General features: G+C 47.5%; 1 protein-coding gene across 2 annotated transcripts in view; it reads right to left on the reverse strand.

Annotated features, from left to right (window-relative positions):
- Positions 1-2,804: 2,804 nt before the first annotated feature.
- Positions 2,805-19,739, reverse strand: part of MORC2 (MORC family CW-type zinc finger 2) — a 46,562-nt gene continuing 29,627 nt past the window's right edge. The window contains exons 12-26 of one of the 2 annotated variants that reach the window (XM_080355383.1): positions 18,627-18,712; positions 14,981-15,121; positions 14,294-14,448; positions 14,021-14,149; positions 12,098-12,203; positions 8,738-8,870; positions 8,330-8,404; positions 7,854-8,237; positions 7,336-7,479; positions 7,187-7,241; positions 6,273-6,414; positions 5,745-5,936; positions 5,556-5,649; positions 4,153-4,341; positions 2,805-3,237 (exon numbers count right to left, since the gene is read on the reverse strand). In XM_080355383.1, the coding sequence (XP_080211509.1) occupies positions 3,169-3,237; positions 4,153-4,341; positions 5,556-5,649; positions 5,745-5,936; positions 6,273-6,414; positions 7,187-7,241; positions 7,336-7,479; positions 7,854-8,237; positions 8,330-8,404; positions 8,738-8,870; positions 12,098-12,203; positions 14,021-14,149; positions 14,294-14,448; positions 14,981-15,121; positions 18,627-18,712 (2,094 nt within the window). In that variant the 3' untranslated portion in view covers positions 2,805-3,168. The remainder of the gene's footprint in view (positions 3,238-4,152; positions 4,342-5,555; positions 5,650-5,744; positions 5,937-6,272; positions 6,415-7,186; positions 7,242-7,335; positions 7,480-7,853; positions 8,238-8,329; positions 8,405-8,737; positions 8,871-12,097; positions 12,204-14,020; positions 14,150-14,293; positions 14,449-14,980; positions 15,122-18,626; positions 18,713-19,739) is intronic. The other variant, XM_080355382.1, reaches the window with a different exon arrangement.

Genomic DNA, 19,739 nt, shown 5'->3' on the forward strand with positions numbered 1-19,739 from the left:
GCTTTCCACTCACACTGAAACCACAGGACACGCAGCTTGGGCTCTCAGAGGTCTCCATGAACCTGGTCTCTCATTCCACTATGTCACAGGTGCTGAGTCTTCCAAGCTACCCAAAGGGTGCTGAAGAGCCTTGGAGCCTTCCCTCCAGTGCGGGCCTACAGGACAGTCTCCTGTGCTCCCGCTGCCGCAGCTCTGCTGATGAGAAGGGGAACAGCGAGATCATCCAGGAGTTGCCTGTCTGGTCTCATCCCACTCCGTGTGCACTGGTCACATTCAGTTGTGTCTGTCCAGGACTCTGAGACCACAAACAAATTCAGATGCTGCTAAGAGGGTTTCAAGATAACTGGTACTCTCCCAAGGAGAACAAGATGCACTGGGGTCTGGAGACCAGAAAGACTTTCTTGGCAGAGAAGGTCACTGTGCCTTTGGGTAAGGCAGCAACAGAACAGACTGAGTGTGCCCCACTGCTGGAGAAAGAACAGCCCTGTAAGGCAGCTGAAAGCAAGCAGCACCCCAAAGCCCAGCTGCAGGAATGACTTGCAAAACAAAGGCAACCTTGATCCTGTTGTCACAAAATCAAAGCCTGGAACAGACACCAGTGATGTGGAGTTTTAAGCCTCCACTTAAGGAACAGCAGCAATACATGACCCTTCAAAGATGTGTCAGGAAGCTCAAGAAATGTGTAAGAGCTGTTTGTCCCACACTGGTGCGCTCCAGCTGATATGAACAAAAGCCTGCAAGCAGCAGCAGCTCTGACCTGTATTTTCATGAAATCTGGTTCGTCAGAACTTCTGCTGGCCACCCGGAAAGGACAAAGATTTCTTCTTTCACCTTGTGCTGGTTTGACTGAAAATGGGTTAATTTTCTTCATGCAGTTAGAAACCTTTCTTTTCCATAGCTAGCACACTCATTATTTGGATATAGTTTGAGAACAAGAGAGAACAGCCCAGCGCAGGGTTAATGTTTTAATTGCTCTGGTCTGAGAGCCAAGGACACTCTGAGCTCTGCCCACAGGTCTGAGGTATCGAGGGAGATGGACGGACAGAGCTGGACTGACACCCAGACTGAGCAATGAGAGTGTTCCAGCCCATTGGCGTCATGCTGCAGATTTAAGAGTTGGGCTCTTCCGCTGTCTTCCTCCACTTTCTCTTGCAGTCAGGCTGGGGGAGGTTGGTGCAGGACGTTTAGCTCGGCCTTTTGCCATCCTGCAGAGGCAACTGGGCTTTTCTGCCTTTTTCCTCTCTTCTCTCTCTCTGGGATCAGCTATTAGGACCAGGTGCTGTTTCCTGGGACTGGCTGCTCAGCGTGTTTGTGAGGAATTGCCTTGAGTATCTTTTATTACTATTTTATATACATATTTACTAGCACTATATTAGTATTTTGTTATTTTATTGAATTGCATTTATCGCAATCCAAGTTTCTCCCTTCCCTTTCGATTCTCTCCCCTGTTAGGGGGGTGTGAGAGGGGGTGAGTGAGCAGCTGCCATGGTTATATTGCCAGCTTGAGTTAAAACTTAATATAAAACTCAGCTTCTACAAGGATCGTTTTCACCTGAAGCACCAGTGTGCCACCGCAACTAACAGAACCTCCAACACATGTGAGGAAGTGAGAAGCCCGGTGGAGGTTGCTCCGGCACTCGAGGAACGCTGCCCCTCTGCCCAGGAGGGTGTCTGGAGATGCTCCTTTACCTGCATTTACGCCAGGATGTCTGGGCCCAGATGCTGGAGGAAAGGAGTCATCCTCACTGTGTGCTGTTACAAGTACCTGGAATCCAGGTAATAAGCAAAAGTCTTCCCTCTTTCCTGTGGCATGTACAACTTGGGAGCTCTCCAGGACTATCAGCCATTAGTGCTCATGATTTTCTGTGCAACAGACGTTTAATTTGGAAATTTTTTTGCAAGACACCTGTTACACATTCAGCTCTCAAAAGAATCCAAGTGGTCCATTCCATCTGATGTTCCTGAAGGTCACCTCTTGGTCACGCTGTGTTTCTTTACACTGTAGGCAATTTCAGGTTTCTGGGCACTGAGGTCATGGACACATTGTCCTAGGAGACCTGAGAAGCTGCCCAGCCAGTGAACTCAAACCGAGTCACCTCGGGCACAAGTGTGCCAGGAGCCGCGGTGCAGCCCCCAGCCGGGCGGACGGGGACAGGCCTTGCTGCTGGCCCAGGGCCAGGCGCGGCTCGGCGCTGCCGGGCTCCACAGACGCCGAATTCCGGCACTCCAGTAAAGTTACCTGGAAGAGCAAGTTGATCAAAGCAACACCAGCCTGAGGGAGTAACAACAGAACAGAAGGTCACTTTATTTTCAGCTGGTCGAGGAGTTCTTCTGCCCTTGAAATTATGTCTCAAAGAAACAGCAGCAAAAGTGCAATAAAGTGACTCCTAGAAAATACTTTTAACTCCAGCTTTCTCCTGCTGATGACCACAACCCACTGCGAGCAGCCGAGGACGTCATCCTCTTCTGAAAGGATCCTCAGCCTCTGACTGTCAGCATGGTGACAATTCCATCTGCTCACAGAGACCTTGTATTTGGTAACCTCACTGCACTGGCAATCGCCAATCCCCTGCCCCCAGCCCGCTCAGAACCACAACTATGTCCCCTCTACTCATACTCACACAAGGACTGTGTTTTAATCTCCTCTGTGTAGCTCAGTTTCTTGACTTGGCCTTCTCTAGCCCAAGGATCTTCAGTATCTTCCAGGTCAAAGTCCTGACCTCCTCTACCATAACTCAGGGCTTATTTTTAAGTTGCTGCCAGGTTCTTACTCGAGACAACCTGCTAAGGCAGGATGTTCTGGTCTTCCAGGTTTAGCATATGAATATATCCCAGATGCAAAAAGGGTACTCACACTTTTACCTCACTAAAAACACACAGCAACCCTCCCATCACATCAGGCACAGTTCCTTTTTCTTTTAAAAATAAATATTTATAAAGAAAAGGAAGTGATTCAGAGAAGTACAATGTTAAAAGTTTTCCTGCCAACAGCACAAATGTCTTTTTCATGTAAAGTCACAATAACAAGTTGTACACCAACACAATGTAAGTACTGCCTAAAACCGCTCTCTCCTCATCCACTGCCACAGTCCTCCACTGCAGGAATCCACAACTCCCATCGCAGCAACGAGCTCCTCTGCGCTTCTCTAGGACTTGTACTGGGGCTGCTCAATCTCCTTTTGTGATCAAGTCCTCGATATATGCATCCAGTTCATCATCTGTATTAATATCAATGTCCTGAAAACAAAGGCACAAGAAATACCAGTGAAAAGGGAATCTTGAAAAACAGCATAAGAACAACACCCCAGAGTAGCACGGCGTCCTCTGCAACGCGGTTCTGCTCAGCCTTCACTCGCCAGCTGCTGACAGCTGCACTGAAAGCACCATCAGCTTTCCATGTCAGCCTGATGGACAATGCCTGGAAACCAGTCAGCACTTGCTGCTCAAACAATGCACTCAAGCTATAGGTTTACTATGCTGTTCAGGGCGCAGTTAGGAGGGTTTTTTTTTTAGCTTTAACACATATTTTCCTAATAGGGAGCAGCTGCTTCCACCTCCTTTCAGTAGTTTTTCCACTGGGTGGTCTTAATTTTATTTTAAAGTAGCTTTTTATTTACAGTTTATTTATTTAAAGCTTTTATTTAAATATATATTTGCTATTTTAATTTAATATTTAATAGTATAATAAATAGATTTCACCATATATTTTATATTAAGTATTATTTGTTTACAGATTTGCACTTCTCTATGTAGGGCTCAGAATCCAGCACCACCTTTCTGCCCAAGAACGGCACAGAAACGCCCTGCAGAACACTGCCTATGCCCAGGGAAAGTGTCCTGCAGCCCCATGTTTCAGAGCAGAAAACAGAAAACAAACAGAAGCTGTGCATGATGTATATGCCATGAAAAACCCATCTGCGAAAACTAACGCTCATCAGGACTCCCCAGGCCCAGATCCCGAAAGGTGGGCAGCGACGCAGCCGTGTGCTCGGCTGCTTCGCGTGGTCTGAGCCCCAGGTACACCCAACTGAGGAAGAGCTGAAGCCCAGTTAAATGCTGGACTAAGATACCTGAAGTGCCTGGAACGGGCTGTGTCTGGGGGAGGTGGCTACTCATGGGGCAGCTCTGGTTTCACACCCCGTCCTCACCCACCTCCTGTACTTTCTGCAGAAGGGCCACGATGTTAGTCCTCAGCTTCTGCAGTTTCTCCTCCGTTTCCTTCAGCTTCCTCTCTGAGTTGCGCAGGTTTTCTTCGCAGGCTTTGGCCCGGGCGTCAGCACGTGTCTGATATGAGTTGCACAGGTTCTGCAGACCTACCTCATACTGTCTGAAATATTCTTTCTGTAGAAGACACAACAGACACCATGTTAAGAAGAAGCTCCGAGTGTAAAGAAAACCCCAGCACTTGCAGCCTGTAGAACAGTCCGGCGACTGGCGGTCTGGCAGCGCCAGGCCCGCCCTGCGCCCTGCCCGCAGTCCTCACCATGCTCACGTTTACATTTCTGATTTGCCTACTGCAGGCAGCACAAAAAATTCACACGGGTTTTCACATTCCTCAAAGGCCCGAACCACAACAAAAGCTGCCTGAATTCAGACTGAAGATGCAGCATGTTTTCAAAAGCCTAAAACCACAGTTATGCTGTAGAAAGATCTGACAGTTTCTGTACGCAGTGAGTTTCCTTAGCACAGACCACCTAGACAGCACAGCTTGTTCCTGTGAGGCAGGAACATTTACACTTGCAGGAACTCCAGACAAGACCAATGAGTCCTGCAGAAGCAGCAGGACAAGTAAGTCAAGCAGACACCTGAATTAACAGAGAGAAAAGAATAAGAGACAAGAGACACTGCAACTATATACATTGCGAGTGAGCGAACTGGGCCTCTTGAAGACTACCATATAAGCAGTGGCTTTTGCCATTTTGTCACCTGTAGGTGGCTTTCATCACCTACAGATGCCTCCTGAAAAGGTCTCCCTTTGTGGTGTGTCAAAGAAGAGAGAAGTCAGAGAAGCCAGTACCATTTCTCCCCATTTCAGCCTGCACTGGACCCTCCGTACCAGCACACAGATCCTGGTGCTGGCCCAGCCCCAGCTGTTTCTTGCTCAAACAAGAGGCTCCAGCAAACGCAGAGCCGACCCAGCGGCCATCAGCCTGTGCACCTGGAGAAGTGTGAGGGGCTTCTGTGTTCTCTCCCATTTTTAATATTGCTTCCGCAAAAGTTAGATTAATAATGCTGGGGGCAAAATGAATAGGTATGCCTACATCCTATTTCTACAAACCTCTGACCTGGCCTCTCTTATATAAAAGCACAACAACAATGGATAGGACATTAAGATAGTAGCAGCAAACAGCATTCCCACACAGATGTGTGGTAATGCAAAAGACCTAAGGCATTTTCCTGAGGCTCACATTCTTTTTCTCAGCTACATTAGTCCGCTAAGGATCCAAATAAGCTTTTTGAGAGTGCAATCTTGCCTCAACAAGATGCACAGTTGCCGTAAGAATGGAATGTGTGTGGGGAAAAAAACCAAACTTGTCTAGAAATACTGAACTCACCAAGGGAAACGCCAACAACCCTTCCGAGCTCATGGAACTCAGCTCATTCTTGGAGACAGGAAAATTCGGAGGTAAGAAGTACCGCAAACAATTTCTACGCAGCAAAGAAAAACACAAAGCCAGAATTGGGAGCTTAAAAGATTAAAGCAATCAGACTGCAGCAGCTCACAAGAACTGCAGTGAACCCACCGAAGGATCTGGACTAGCAAGTCTACTGTTTCTTGGCTGCTGCTGGGGCCAGTGGTGTCTGGCTCAATTCTGACACAGTCTGAGGTAGAAGGTTCAGCCACAACCACCTCCTCTTCCTGCTGCGTATCTGGAGCCTGGTACTCAGGAGAGGGAGGCTTCATCAACCTCACATCCTCGCTGCCCTTCTCTACCCTGAAAGAAAATATTAAGGGAACGTCAGATATCTTTTTCTACATTGGCCATACCTGAAACACTGTGAACAGTTTCGTCAGAACCTGTACCCAGTTGTCATTCTGAGACCTCCAGGTTATACAACAGCTGCCTCCACAGGAACATCGCCTCAAAGCAATGGGCAGACTGTCTGGAGCCTGTCATGCTCATTCCTTACGAAGCAGCTGGACAATCTTGAGCACGCACACCCCTGACATGACAGTAAGGTATTTGTCTTCAGCATCTATGGAAGTAAAATGTGGTCTTGCTTCTGAAAGCAAAACAAGCCTCCAAAATCCAGTAGCTAGAGATAGTTACCAGCGATCCCTTGGTGTGGTGTCTGTGGGAACATAATCGAACTTCACCTTCCAGCGCACTGCATGCTTGCCCATTTCCACAGCTGTGACACGGCCCGTGAACCACTCCTTGTTCACACGCACTTCCACATGCAGCCCTTTATCTGCAAGGACGAGGACAGTAAAGATGTTTGCTGAAGAGCACGTTCTACACGAGCTCTAGAGAAGACCACCACCCTCAGCAGGGAGCAAACCTAAACCTGTGACAATTCCTCCAAATGGTACGTAAACCATAAAAACACTCCTGTCACACAGTACAACTCCTACTTACAAACGTTAAGATGCAAGGAAATTATATGGCATTTTCAGACAGGTTCCTCCTTCACTCCTGTCTGACATGGGCTTTCCAGACTCATGTTGGTCCCTAGGACAATTTGTCACATGTTCCTAGTGGGACACTTTGCAGACAGCTACTTGGCAAGAAGCTCAAGAAATACTCTGCTCTGGCAGAAGGTGCAACACCACCCTGGATATCATCTTTCCTGGGGGTCTCTCGGGCCTTCTCCTCTCACAGCAGGACTAGATACAGTCCTCAGCATTTCCCAGCTAACGTGGCTCCATGATCCATTTGGTCAGGACGGGTGAGCACATCGGTCTACACCATGTGGCCAAGCATCTTACCCACAAACATGACACAGCCCCCAGATTACAGATCTTCCCATGCCACAATTACCTCTTGTCTAATCAAAGGGTTCCTGGCCAAAATGTTGCACGAGAGTTAGAGTCACCTCAGGGTTTGGAACCCAAATTTCCACTAGTTCTTATTTTAAAAAGCTCATTAATGAAACCACACATTTAACCAGCGAGTCTAGTTTTGCCACAGTTCTTTTCCACTGTGTTCAGATACCAGCATTAGTTCAAGGGTTCATTTCTCACCTTTCTGAGCATTCTTCAGTTCTGCCAGTTCTTCTTCTCCAGCGCTGTCTGTGAGCTGTGAGCAGAGAGTGCTCAGATTAGCTGCCTTCCAACAAGACTATAAACACCTGACAAAACACCTTCTGCTGGGGAAATCAATGCACTCTCACCTCTACCACCACCTCACTGGAATCCTTCTTTTCGTCTTTCACTGCCAGAAATTTGCCCCGTTTTGTCTTTTCCTTCTTGTGCTCCCCCTCCTCCTCAGACCCATCCTCTATGCTGTTCGAGGTCCTCTTCCGAGTGGTGGAGGCCTGCAGGAAGCAAACAAGCTCTAGCTGTTAATTCCAGCATGATACCGACCAAAACCTTCTTCCAGCCAAGTTAAAACAAAAATGCTCAGCATCCAGTATTTAATTTAATAGTTAATTAGCTTTCCCCATGATCACGCAAACGTTCACTCTGCCACTCCACATTCTTTTTTTTCTGTGGAAACAGCCTGGTCTAACAGGAAAGAGATGAAACAAGTCTTCACGAGGGCTGTAGAATGGCTCCCTAACTCAAGAGTAAAGTAAAAGTTAGGTTGTCCTGCACAAGGACCACAAAGCAAACTCCAGGAGACAGAGCGGGACAGGTCACGCAGAACAGCAGGGCAAGAGCTGACAGTTTTCATCCCATCAAGTCTCACCTGCGGACATTTGACAGTGGCAGATTTCTTTAGCGCTGGCACTTTGACGGCTTTTGGACTGGGTGCCTCACGTGAGCTTTTGGGGCTCTGCAGGGCAGCAGAGGGTGGTTTTGTACTTGGTTTGGCAAGAGTTTTTGAAGTGCTGTTAGACTTTCCAGCAGTCACAGTGTGCTGGGGTGTCCTGGAAGTGCTGGGCTCCTCCTGGGGGAGCGCGCTGGCTGCTTTGGAAGTGCTGTTATTTGGCAAAGCTGAAGATGACTTCGCAGGCTGACTGATGGACTTGGGAAGAGATGTAGGTGCTGGTGGCCTGCTTGGAGCGTTCTTGATGACATCAGGTAAAGGAGGAGATCGTGGGCGCTGAGGTCGGGTCTGGGACTGGGTGTTCTGAAAACATGAGGGTACAGAGAGAAAGGATGGAAGTGTCAGGCATTGCTTTTCAGGGTAGACAAGGATAGCACACCGGGTATCCCAATTACCTCCCCCGCAGGCCGTGCGGTCACTTCCAGAGGAAGTTTCTTTAAGTCAGCTTGAGATCGAATTGGAGTGGTTTTCTATTAAAAGAAAAATTAAAAAAATATCAGAAAGGCCATCTTTAAAAGCTGTCAGAGCCTGTCTGAACCCAGCCCAGTAATCAGTTTTCCAGTTAAAAATCAACAATTATAAGCAGGTGTGTTCTGTGTCCTTCAAGAGACATCCCTTCATCTGAACACCAGCAATCACTCTTACTTTCCTAGCAGAAAACAAATGCAAGCTGAGATGCTTGTTTTCCGCTATTGAAGCAACCCCTGTCCCATGAGGGAGCACAGGTGGCATTACAGGCTGAGACAGACATGCCTCGGCATCAGCCATTCACACCAGGAGGGCCCTGAAACCTCCAGATTCACCTGCAGAGCTTCCAGCTTTTCCTGCTGCTGGCGGATTTTCTCTGTGAGTTGTTTCTGCTTTTCCTCCTGTGATTTCAGGTCTTTCTTCAGAGTTCCCAATGGTACCTTCTGCTTCTGCTCTGCAGCTTCACATCTAGTATGAAGGGAATGTGAGACAATCTCAGGAACAAGAGCAGAACCTGCACTGCCTCACACACAGCACTGTCCCCGTAACCCATCCCAAATGCAGTGGTAAACCCACTTTCTTTTCCACAGTAGCCACAATCTCAAAACAACTGGTTTTCTTCTTGGGAAACGTATCAACAATTTAAGGATCAAGAGCACAGTTGTTAAAAAGACAAGACATTTATGGCCAGGAGCTAAACAGAGCTTAGGGACAGCTGCAACTGGTTTTCTATACTGTTTCTGTACTCTGCACTTTTACAGAAATTTTTCTTCCTATCAACTTATGTTTTCATATCAATTCCTCCTGTCACAGCCTTCAATCTAGAAAGGAAAGCTTACTACCAGTAGCCTGTGATTAAGACAAGTGTGATTCACATGAGCCTTCTAGCAGAAGATGCAATTCACCTTGCTGCCCAATGCCACTAAGTTTTCATTTGCAATATCCCTTAACTATTCGCTTTTTCCATCCTGTTCAGCTTGTGGCCTACAAAACAGTGGCGAGTACTCTGCTCGCTCAGGTCCTCTCAGGTGCAGAATCCTGGAGGAGTCTTTGAGAAGAGGAAAACACAGGTAGGAAATACAGGAAAGTGGACTAGCATCACCTGCAAAGTTCTGGCTGAGCAGCCGGTCATCAGCAGCGCTGCCAGGGCAAGGAGAGGGGACTGAGGGGTTCCCAGGCTCATCTGTCACAAAACTGAGGCCTGGACAGACACACCAGGATCAGCCCCTTCAGGGCAAAGTCATGCAGGGGTGACATGAGACAGGAATCCGCAGTACCAAGACAACTCTTGCACAAGGCAAGAGATCCAGCTGAGTCCTGCACTGCCTTGGAGCTAACCCACTAAAAACTTCCCCAGGTGTGTCTTACAGATAAATGGAGAACATTGTTCTCACTGTAGATCATACAGAGCTCCAAGAGGCTGATGAGAGATGATTTTATCAAGCTCTCTGATCCTGAACCCATCAACAGATGGGATATGCCCTAGTCTGTGAGACTCTGGCTACTGGGGGGACCGGGGAGTCCTGCCCGGTGGCTGGAGAAGGGTACAGGGGTGCAGGCAGAGATGTGGGTGCCTCTAGGCAGGAGGCACCTGGCAAGATCAAGGATCCAGATCCACTGTGGGATGGACAGTGTGCCCAAGGTGAGACACTGGGAGGTCTGTAGTGTGTGTGTGTTGTCTGTGTCCACGTGGGGAGGTTTGTACCACCCGCCTTGGGGTCACCTATCCCAGCGCAAGTAACCAGAGGGATGGGATCCAAGGGCCAGATACAGATGCATTTCCACTAGTGGCCCTTCATCCTGACCAGCTGAGAGGGAACAGGATGAGGTTGCTGGTGCAGCTTGTGAGTGCCATGCACGTCCACTTGTGCTGATCTGCACATCCAGCCGTGCACACACATGTGCTCTGTCTGTGTTTGTGTCCACCAGCAACACACTCCCAGCCTCGCTGCTGCTTGCAGCTGGGAAACTGCAGGCGTGGCAGCCTCCGCTCTGCCCCAGTAGTTTAGCCAGAGGACATCTGGGCACAACCACACTCTGCATCGCTCTGTACCAGGGCACAAATAGAGGGAGCGACAGGGAAGTTAGTGTCAGTACTCTTCCAATGATGAGTACCAAAAGGAAGAAGCCAGAAAATCAATACTTTCCAAATATCAACACTTCTTTGTAGCCTTTTCAGCCACAGATGTTAGAATTTTTATTCCAATTAAAAGTTACCGCCCAGATTCATTCCCCTTGTCTTTAGCATTGAGCCAAAGGCACCTGAATTACAGCTGAGCAGCTTCCCTCATTATACAACACAGACAAGAACAAGCTTCTAGCGGTGTCTCTCTACAAAGAGAAGCAGCAGCCTAGAGCAATCGTTTTCTTCATCCAAATAAATCATAGAATCATTTCAGCTGGAAGAGACCCTCAGGATCAGCGAGTCCAACCATAACCCAACTCTAGCACTACACCATGTCCCTGAGAACCTCATCCACCTGTCTTTCAAACCCCTCCAGGGATGGTGACTCCAGCACTGCCTTGGGCAGCCTGTTCCAATGCCCCACAGCCCTTTGGGGAAGAAACTGTTCCCAGATCCAACCTCAACCTCCCCTGGTGCAACTTGAGGCCGTCTCCTCTGCTCCTGGCCACCTGGGGACACGCTGGCTCATGTTCAGCCGCTGTCACCAACACCCCCAGGGCCTGCTCCAGCCGCTCTTCCCCAGCCTGCAGCGTTCATGGGGTTGTTGTGACCCAAGTGCAGGACCCAGCACTTGGCCTTGTTGAACCTCAGAAAACTGGCCTCAGCCCATCGATCCAGCTGGTCCAGATCCCTCTGTATGGCCTTCCCACCCCCCAGCAGTTGGCTAGATTCTACCTAAATTTTATAACTGTGAACCATTCTGGTGGTAAATGAATCGATGTGTTGCTCCCTTAAGTGTGCAAAATGTCATTCTCAGGCTCAATGCAACTCAGGTGTTGCTGCAGTTTGTGTTGTCTAATGGGTTGGAGCTACAGTAGCAATAAAGACAATTGCAAAGACCTCACTGAACACATATCGCTCCCAGACTGCACCTATGACTACTCTTCAATTGCAGTCTACATTAAAATTAACGTGCATAAACTAAGGCTACAATCATATTTCCAGTGGCAGTGCAGAGAAACCATAAAGGACTTTTACTTCACCAAATCACTGGTGGAGGGGCCTCTGGAGGGTTCATCTGGTCTCATGCCCTGCTCTGGCAGGTCCACTCAGGTTGCTAGGAACACGTCCTGGAATATCTCCAAGGACAGAGGTTCCACAACCTCCCTGGGCAACCTGTGCCAGGGCCTGGCCACCCTCCAGGGGCAGGACTCTGCGCTTCTCCTGGTTGAACCCATGAGGTTCCTGTGGGCCCATTTCTCCAGCCTGCCCAGGTCCCCTGGATGGACGCACAACTCTCTGGTAGATCAGCCGCTCCTCGCAGTTTGGTATCATCACTGAGAACGCACTCTACAATTTATGCATTGCACAATGCCCACTAATGAGTCAGCTCCAAATATATGTCATCACTACTTTTTCACAGACTGTGAGCACAGCTTAAAGGTATGGAATTACTGACTATCGCTCCGATCATTCTCAACAAACAGATGACCAGAAAAAGATCAAAACAACAAACCCATTTGCAAATAAGGCACACTGCAGAAAAGTCTTTATATTAACTGATTCTTACCTGTCTTGTTCAGGATCAGGGTTCATAGAGCACACCCAGCTATCAGGGTAATTCTTCTCCACTGAACTCAGCTGGAACGGGAGAGTCCGCCATTTCAGACATACATCTGTTAGAAAACACTTTGCAGTCAGAAATATACAGCTTGAGTCACAGAATCATTTTTTTTTCCATAGCACTTCTCAAGCCCATTTAATGCCCAAGGACCACATCGATTTCCAAAGTTCATCCAAGGACAATAAGACTAGTAGCCAACAAAAATGTGAGACAGCAACAAGATATACTGAGTCAGTTCTTGATTCATGCTCACAAAATGCTTGGAAGAAGACCTCAAATCTTGTACAAGGCATCCATAACAAGAATCTGGTGAAGCCTGGCATCAACTGATACTAGAGGACCTCACACGCATTGCTGCAATGACAGCACATACACACCAAACTGAACAGCTGGTCCTGAAATCACTGCTCATCTCAGAAGTCAGGCTGTATCTCACTGATGTCAACACAAAACAAGTCAGAGATTTATTCACTAAAAATAAATAAATAAATAAATAAATAAGATAACCTATTAAATTTTAGATAAACCAGGAAGACAGATCTGGCTTCCAATGAGGTCAAAGGAATTTGGTGTCCCTCTACTAAGAGACAAAGTGGTTGTGTTGAGATCTCCCTTACCTCAGTAAGCATTTAGCCAGAGGTTTTTAGAGGTTTACAGAACAGAACTCAGATTAAATGTGAAATTCAACAGTAAACGGTTCACAGAATCACAGAATAGTTGAGGCTGAAGGGACCTCTGGAGATCATCCAGTCCAACCCCTGCTCACGCAGGGTCACAGAGCAGATCACACAGGTGGGTCCAAGGGGTTTGAATGTCTCAGAGAAGGAGACTCCACACCTGCTCTGGGCAGCCTGGGCCAGGCTCTGGCACCTCCCAGCAAACAAGTTTCTGCTCGTGTTCACATGGAGCCTCCTGTGTTTCAGTCTGTGCCCACTGACCTTCATCCTATTGTTGGGCACCACTGAACAGAGTCTGGTCCATCCTCTTAGACACTCATCCTGGAAATATTTATCAGCACTGGTAAGAACCCCTCTCAGTTTCTCTTCTCCAGCTCAACAGCCCCAGCTCTCTCAGTGTCTCCTCATCACAAAGATGCTCCAGACCCCTCAGCATCTTTGTAGCCCCTCACTGGACTCCCTCCAGTAATCCCTTGTCCTTCTTAAACCGAGGAGCCCAGAACTGGACACGGACTCCAGATGGGGCCTCCCCAGGGCAGAGGGGGAGGAACAACCTCCCTGTCCTGCTGGTCACACTCTTCCTCATGACCTCCAGGTACCGCTGGCCTTCTTGGCCACACGGGCACATTGTTGACTCATGGTCAACCTGTTGTTGAGCAGAACTCCCAGGTCCTTCTCTGCAGAGCTGCTTTCCAGCAGGCCAACCCCCAACCTGTACTGGTGCCTGAGGCTGTTCCTCCTCAGGTGTCAGACCCTACACTTACCCTTGTTGAACTTGTCCCCTTCTGTGCTCACACCTAGTACCAATTATCAGGTCAGTGCACCAGAATACAATTTACTTGTCCACTTTCCATTGCCTATAGGGAAGTTTCAGATCTTATCCTAGTGTTGGGATTTGTGGCTTTGGCCAGTTCCAGTTCATGTGAGATTTCTAAGCCCATTCTCAACAGTGCGACCAGCCACACCTGCCTTGTTCTGTAAGTTAGTAAACTGTGCAGGAAAAGAACCTCACATCAAAATGCCTAAGTGTGCCATCAAGTGCAGACAAAGGTAACTCATAGAAGGAGACAAGCCCTAGATGGGGATAGTGATAGCGAAGCTCATCTCAAATGTCCTACCCCTCTAGCTGTGCCCCAACTGCAGCCTGGAGTCCCTGCCCTTCCCCAGGGAGGACCAGCCTGGTCGGACGCACCGCACTGAATCGTGGTGGGGATCTCCATGGCTCTCCGGCGTTTGTAGCGCAGTTCGCTAGATGGAGGTTGGTTCCAGTTTGCTGACAAATAACCAAATTCATCCCAGAACTTGATGATACCTCTCTGTGCTAGAAAACAAACAAGCCTCCACTCAGTATGGAGCCTTTACCACAAAAATCACCACCTGCAATCTTTGTTTCCCTCCCCCTCAGCTGCCATCCAGCTACCAATGTTTCCCCTTCCAGCTCCCGGTAATTGTGAAGCTTCATTACCTATACCAACATCCTTCCAGTACTGAGCCAAATGCTCCCCCATGGCCTTCAGCAAGTGTCGAAACTCTTTAGCATCAGCGAAGTCTTGTTTATTATGAGTTGGCTCCAGAACCAAATAAGGCACATCCACCACACCTACCACGCCACCACAAGCCCTGGAAGAGGGACACAAAGTCACAAACATCATTAAACTACCAGGTCATTCAGAAAAACAATATTGAAAATAGCAGGTTACACACACTCACTGATCCACCCATTCCTGCAGTAGTGCTGGTTTTAATTTAATAACTTTCTAAATAGGACTCCAACCAGCATGCAAAAAGTAAGGTGGGCTCAAATATTTGTAATGGCTTTCAAGAACAATTCTCCATGGCCCTGGAATGAGGTGGTATTGCTGCCAGTATTCATCAGCCCCAAACAGCAACATCAAGCACAAAAGCCTCATACTGCTGCAGGTATGACCAACATCTGTGTAGAGAACATTCTGTGAAGGAACCACATTTTTAACATCGGGCAATGTTAAAAATAACTGGCCAAAGAATCCAAACTAAAGGTTGACAATATGAGTAAACCTCATGCTCATGAAGAATGATGAAAGCAGAACAAGCTTATCGCACAGCCTAAGTTATATGCAGGAACATGCCAGGCTTCAGCAAAAAGATCACTGAAAAATCTCCAGGAACTCACATGCCACCCTCCAGCTGCGGGCCCACCTTCTCGTACATCTTGATCAGCCGGCTGCAGTTATAAATGAACATGCCATCCAATTCGCGCTGCTCAATATTGACGCCAAAGATAAAATTCAGTTCTTTGGGTTCCTTGAGAGCCCTGTAAGAGAATGAAAGAGAGCTTCTGAGATGTTGAAAATAAAACTACTGTCATTACTGTCATTGTTTGCTGGAAATCCAGCACCTTTGAGCATTATGGGTTTACTAACACCTGTCCTGTAGTCTACTATTTCTGAAAACATGAAGCATTTGTGGAATGTCCATTACAACTAAACACAAACAAAATACAAAAGCTTTGTAATACAGACACCCATTTAGGCTGGACAGTATCTGCTCAGATAATTTAATTATTCATTTGGATATGTTTTCTCCTTCAGGAATGGATTCTGGTTTTTTATTTCAGACCCACACTATATGGCATCATACTCAGTATATAAACTGGGGGAGCACGCTGGGGACAGATTGATGCTCAGGGGCGGGCTGGGCAACAGGCAGTGGGTGGTGAGCAACTGCGTTGTGCACCACTTGTTTTCTGTATTCTTTTATTATTATTATTGTTATTGTTATTATTATTATCCTCTCTTCCTGCACTATCCTATTAAACTGCCCTTATTGTCTCAACACACTGATTTTTTTCATTCCTCTGGCTGTGTGGTGCTTGCTTGTCGGCTGGGATTAAACCATGAGAGTCCTTTCTGATCTAGAGACGCCCTCTCCCCACAGAGGGTCCTGCAGCACTGCTCAGGGCTCCGCGGGCCAGGCCCAGCACACTGCAGTGCTCTGTGTCTCTCTGGCATTACCAGGGTGACAGCATGCTTTTTTCAAATATTTTACTGTTTTTTCAGGATTCTGCACTTGTTTGGGGTAAAGTTCCACGACATTGGACATGACCACTGTCCTGTGCACTTGCCTGTACTACCCCATATACCTTGCTACTCATCCAGCCTTGGGGCAGATCTCTAGGTGAGATTCTTAAATAGTTGTTTAACCTTAAACAACTCCAGGACCAGAAATATATTCAGGAGAAATAGTAATCAGAACATGCTAGTTTGAACTTCCCAAGGATATCCAGCATTTTCAAGAGGTATTATAATTACCCTGGAAGAGAAGGGGAAGCTGAAGGAAGGTGCCTCCCCCACAGATTGCCTCTCCAGGGAGAAAAGGTAAAATGTGCAATTATTAATAGTGTCCAATAGATGGCTCTTCAAGTACAGAGATGATGGCAATGCCGAGTATAAATACCAGATTGACCTCATGGCCAGTAATTTTATCATACCATATCATAAGCCAGTATTATGAAGTATAGAACAATAACCATACCCAGCTCCCAGAGATGACAAACAGAGCAAGGGGGAACATATAACACAGCTCTGGGAACAACTGCGACAATTTTGAGAGCCAAGAAACCAACATTGTGACCAGTGACTATTAACCTAATGTAATGAATGCTTACAAACAATTTGTTTTAACACAGTCTGGTCAGATCTGTCTTTATCTCAACCCACTGTGCCCCATTTTGGGCATCAAAAAGGATTGTTGTGGCTTAACCCCAGCTGGCAACCAAGTGCCACACAGCCGCTCGCTCACCCCTGCCCGGCGGGATGGGGAAAAGGATCAGAATAAATGTGTGTGGGTTGAGATAAAGACAATTTAAAAGGAGAGCAAAAAACAAGTGATGCACAATGCAACTGCTTTCCTCCTCCCTTTTATAATTGCAGGCCTCACCATTATCCATCTTACGTTCCTCCAACAATCGGGCTCAAACAACCCCCTAAGCATCTCAGCAGACTGTGACAAAATCCCACTCCACCCTTAACTCTCTCTAAAAGATACCTTTGGCTTCATGCTAATATTCTTCCCTTTAATAAATTTAGCTTTATTCTCCTCTAACCTCTCAGGAGACCCAGAAAACTTTACACCCGCAAAGCCACTGACAGTTGCCCAGCCCGTCCCTGAGCAGTGATCTGCTCCCGAGCCAGCTCCCCAGGTTTATATACTGAGCATGATGCCGTATGCTGGGGAACATCCCTTGCCCAGCTGTCCTGGGTGTCCCCTCGCAGTGTCTCGTGCATCCCCAGCCTCCTGGATGAAAAGTCCTTGACTTGGTGTGAACATTGCTCAGCTACAACCAGAAAACATCAGTGCATGATCAACATTCTTCTGGTACTAAATCCAAAACACAGCATTATACCAGCTATTGGGAAGAAAATTAACTCCACCCCAGCCGAGACCACAACAGGCATAGAGAAGCTATTTTCAAACAAACCTGTATTATTCAAGTTCTTTGTTCACTGTTAAGCTTTTTACAAGGAAAAAATATTTTGCCCATTGGCAGGAAGGCCAGAAGAGCATTCACAAAATTTTACTTTGTGCACTGTCATCAAAACCGAGAATGAGTCTCTTTAGCTTGGAGAAGAGGAGACTGAGAGGTGACCTCATAAATGTTTACAGATATATAAAGGGTGAGTGTCAGGAGGATGGAGCCAGGCTCTTCTCAGTGACAACCAACGGTAGGAAAAGGGGTAAAGGGTTCAAACTGGAACACAGGAGGTTCCACTTAAATTTGAGAAGAAGCTTCTTCCCGGTGCGGGTGGCAGAGCCTGGCCCAGGCTGCCCAGGGAGGTTGTGGAGTCTCCTTCTGTGCAGACATTCCAACCCGCCTGGACACCTTCCTGTGTAACCTCATCTGGGTGTTCCTGCTCCATGGGGGATTGCACTGGATGAGCTTTCCAGGCCCTTCCAACCCCCGACACTCTGGGATTCTGTCATTCTGTGAATTAAAAGAAGCTGTACATGGAAAAGTACGTGGAAGCTGAAAATGAGAGCTTCTCCCAAGAGTCATTCCTCAGATCACAGCCTCTGGCACTTTCAAATGAGAGCTGTATTTATTCATTCATTTTTAACATCTTAAGATACATTAGATCTATCTCTGGCAACAAGTCTGGGATCGTTCTGACCTTGCAGCCATGTAAAGTAGCATGCAAAAGAACCAGGTGGGAACAGAGACTCGGTATATACAAATCCCCAACTTTCTCAGGCTCAGAATTTGTTTCAAGAGCATTTGGTTTTGATTACTACTTCATTTGTGAAATGCATATGAAAAATTTGCAAGAAAACTGTAGAGAGCAAAATATTCCTGTGAGTACATCGACAGTGAATTTAATTGCAACCAGAACTAAGTTAGAACAATGCCTTGGGATTTAATAGCACTGACTATAGCAGAACTCGGAAAGTTTTTAGAAAACATCCCTACAACTCTAATGGCCATTTCACTGGAACTTACTAACATTTGTTTGCCTTCCTGAATCTTACCTTCAGGTGAAAAAGCAGAACACTGAAAAAAGCTGACATGAAAATCAGGTAAAGATCTACAGAAAACATGCCAAATCCAAAGATGTCTTTCAGCAAGTAAAAGAGGAACACCAGAAGCAAACAGAACAGCAAACTCAGTCCCCTCAGTTTAACAGCCCATGTGGGATGCTCACAGATGTTTAAGCTTTGAGCTGAACTGCTCCTTCCACCACACAAGCAAAGTAGGAGAGACAGCTGAGCACATGGAGCGAACAGCCTGGGAAAACCAGAGCTCTGAACCACCTTGCACTCACCGCTGCTTTGCATCCTTGATCCTTTTCTTGACATCAGCCTCCCGGCGCATGGTTATTGCAGAGTTTTGGACTTGACGCAGCATCACCTGCAAACAGGCATTGTACAGTAAAACTGCTGCTGTGAAATCCATGAAATTAACTCACTTGTATTATTTTTCCCCCCTTCAAGAAGATCTCAGAAACGTTATAAATGCAAAGAATTCTTGAACAGTGGAGCATGACAATCTGCACACCTTTGTGTTTAGGGCAGTGCTGGCTGCTGGCTTGCTTAACCAGCTATGCAGTTGCTTGCAAGAAAACGGCTAAATGTAACTTAACACCTAAGTTAACCGAAACCAGAGGGTAATGGAGACACCAGGAAGGAGCCAGGGTAGTCGGATACTGTTGCTTCCAGTAGATGCCAATAGGAAGTCCAGAGATTTTAAGTAGGTGCCCCTGGCTGACCCACCTGGTGTACCCGCAGTCCCAGGCTGGGTCTCAGCCTTGTCCCTGACAAGAGCCACAGCCACGGTGGGAACAGGCAAACAGCCCATCTCCAACAGCCTCTGCGCAAGTGCTTCATAGCCAACTGCACAAACAGGAAGGGGAAACAGCCAAAAAGCACCCTGTCTGACTTCTGTTCAAATACCACACATGCCCCTGGCCTCTTCTGCAGAGGCCGACATCAAACAAAGCGCCCAGCTTTATTTATTATAAATAAATAAAAAAATATAAATAAATATTTATTATATAGAGACTGGAGGTTGTGGGCAGGAGAACACCAGTACGTGTACCACTCGGGCTGGAAACCACACGTGGGTGGTGAAGCACGTCCAGTGGTGATGAGACCACAGAACAGCCCGAGCACTGCTGGTAACGCACCGTGACTGACAGCAACGCCTGCTCGACCCACAGCCTGGACATGAACACGGGGATCAGCCAGTGCTGCTCAAACTGGCGCTGCTCACAGCTGGCACTGCTCTAACCGGTACTGCTCACAGCCGGCGCTGCTCTAACCAGTGCCGCTCACAGCCGGCGCTGCTCTAACCGGCGCTGCTCTAACGGGCGCTGCTCTAACCAGTGCCGCTCACAGCCGGCGCTGCTCTAACTGGCGCCACTCACAGCCGGTGCTGC

This window comes from Nesoenas mayeri (assembly GCF_963082525.1).
Source record: "Nesoenas mayeri genome assembly, chromosome: 17".
Lineage (NCBI taxonomy): Eukaryota > Metazoa > Chordata > Aves > Columbiformes > Columbidae > Nesoenas > Nesoenas mayeri.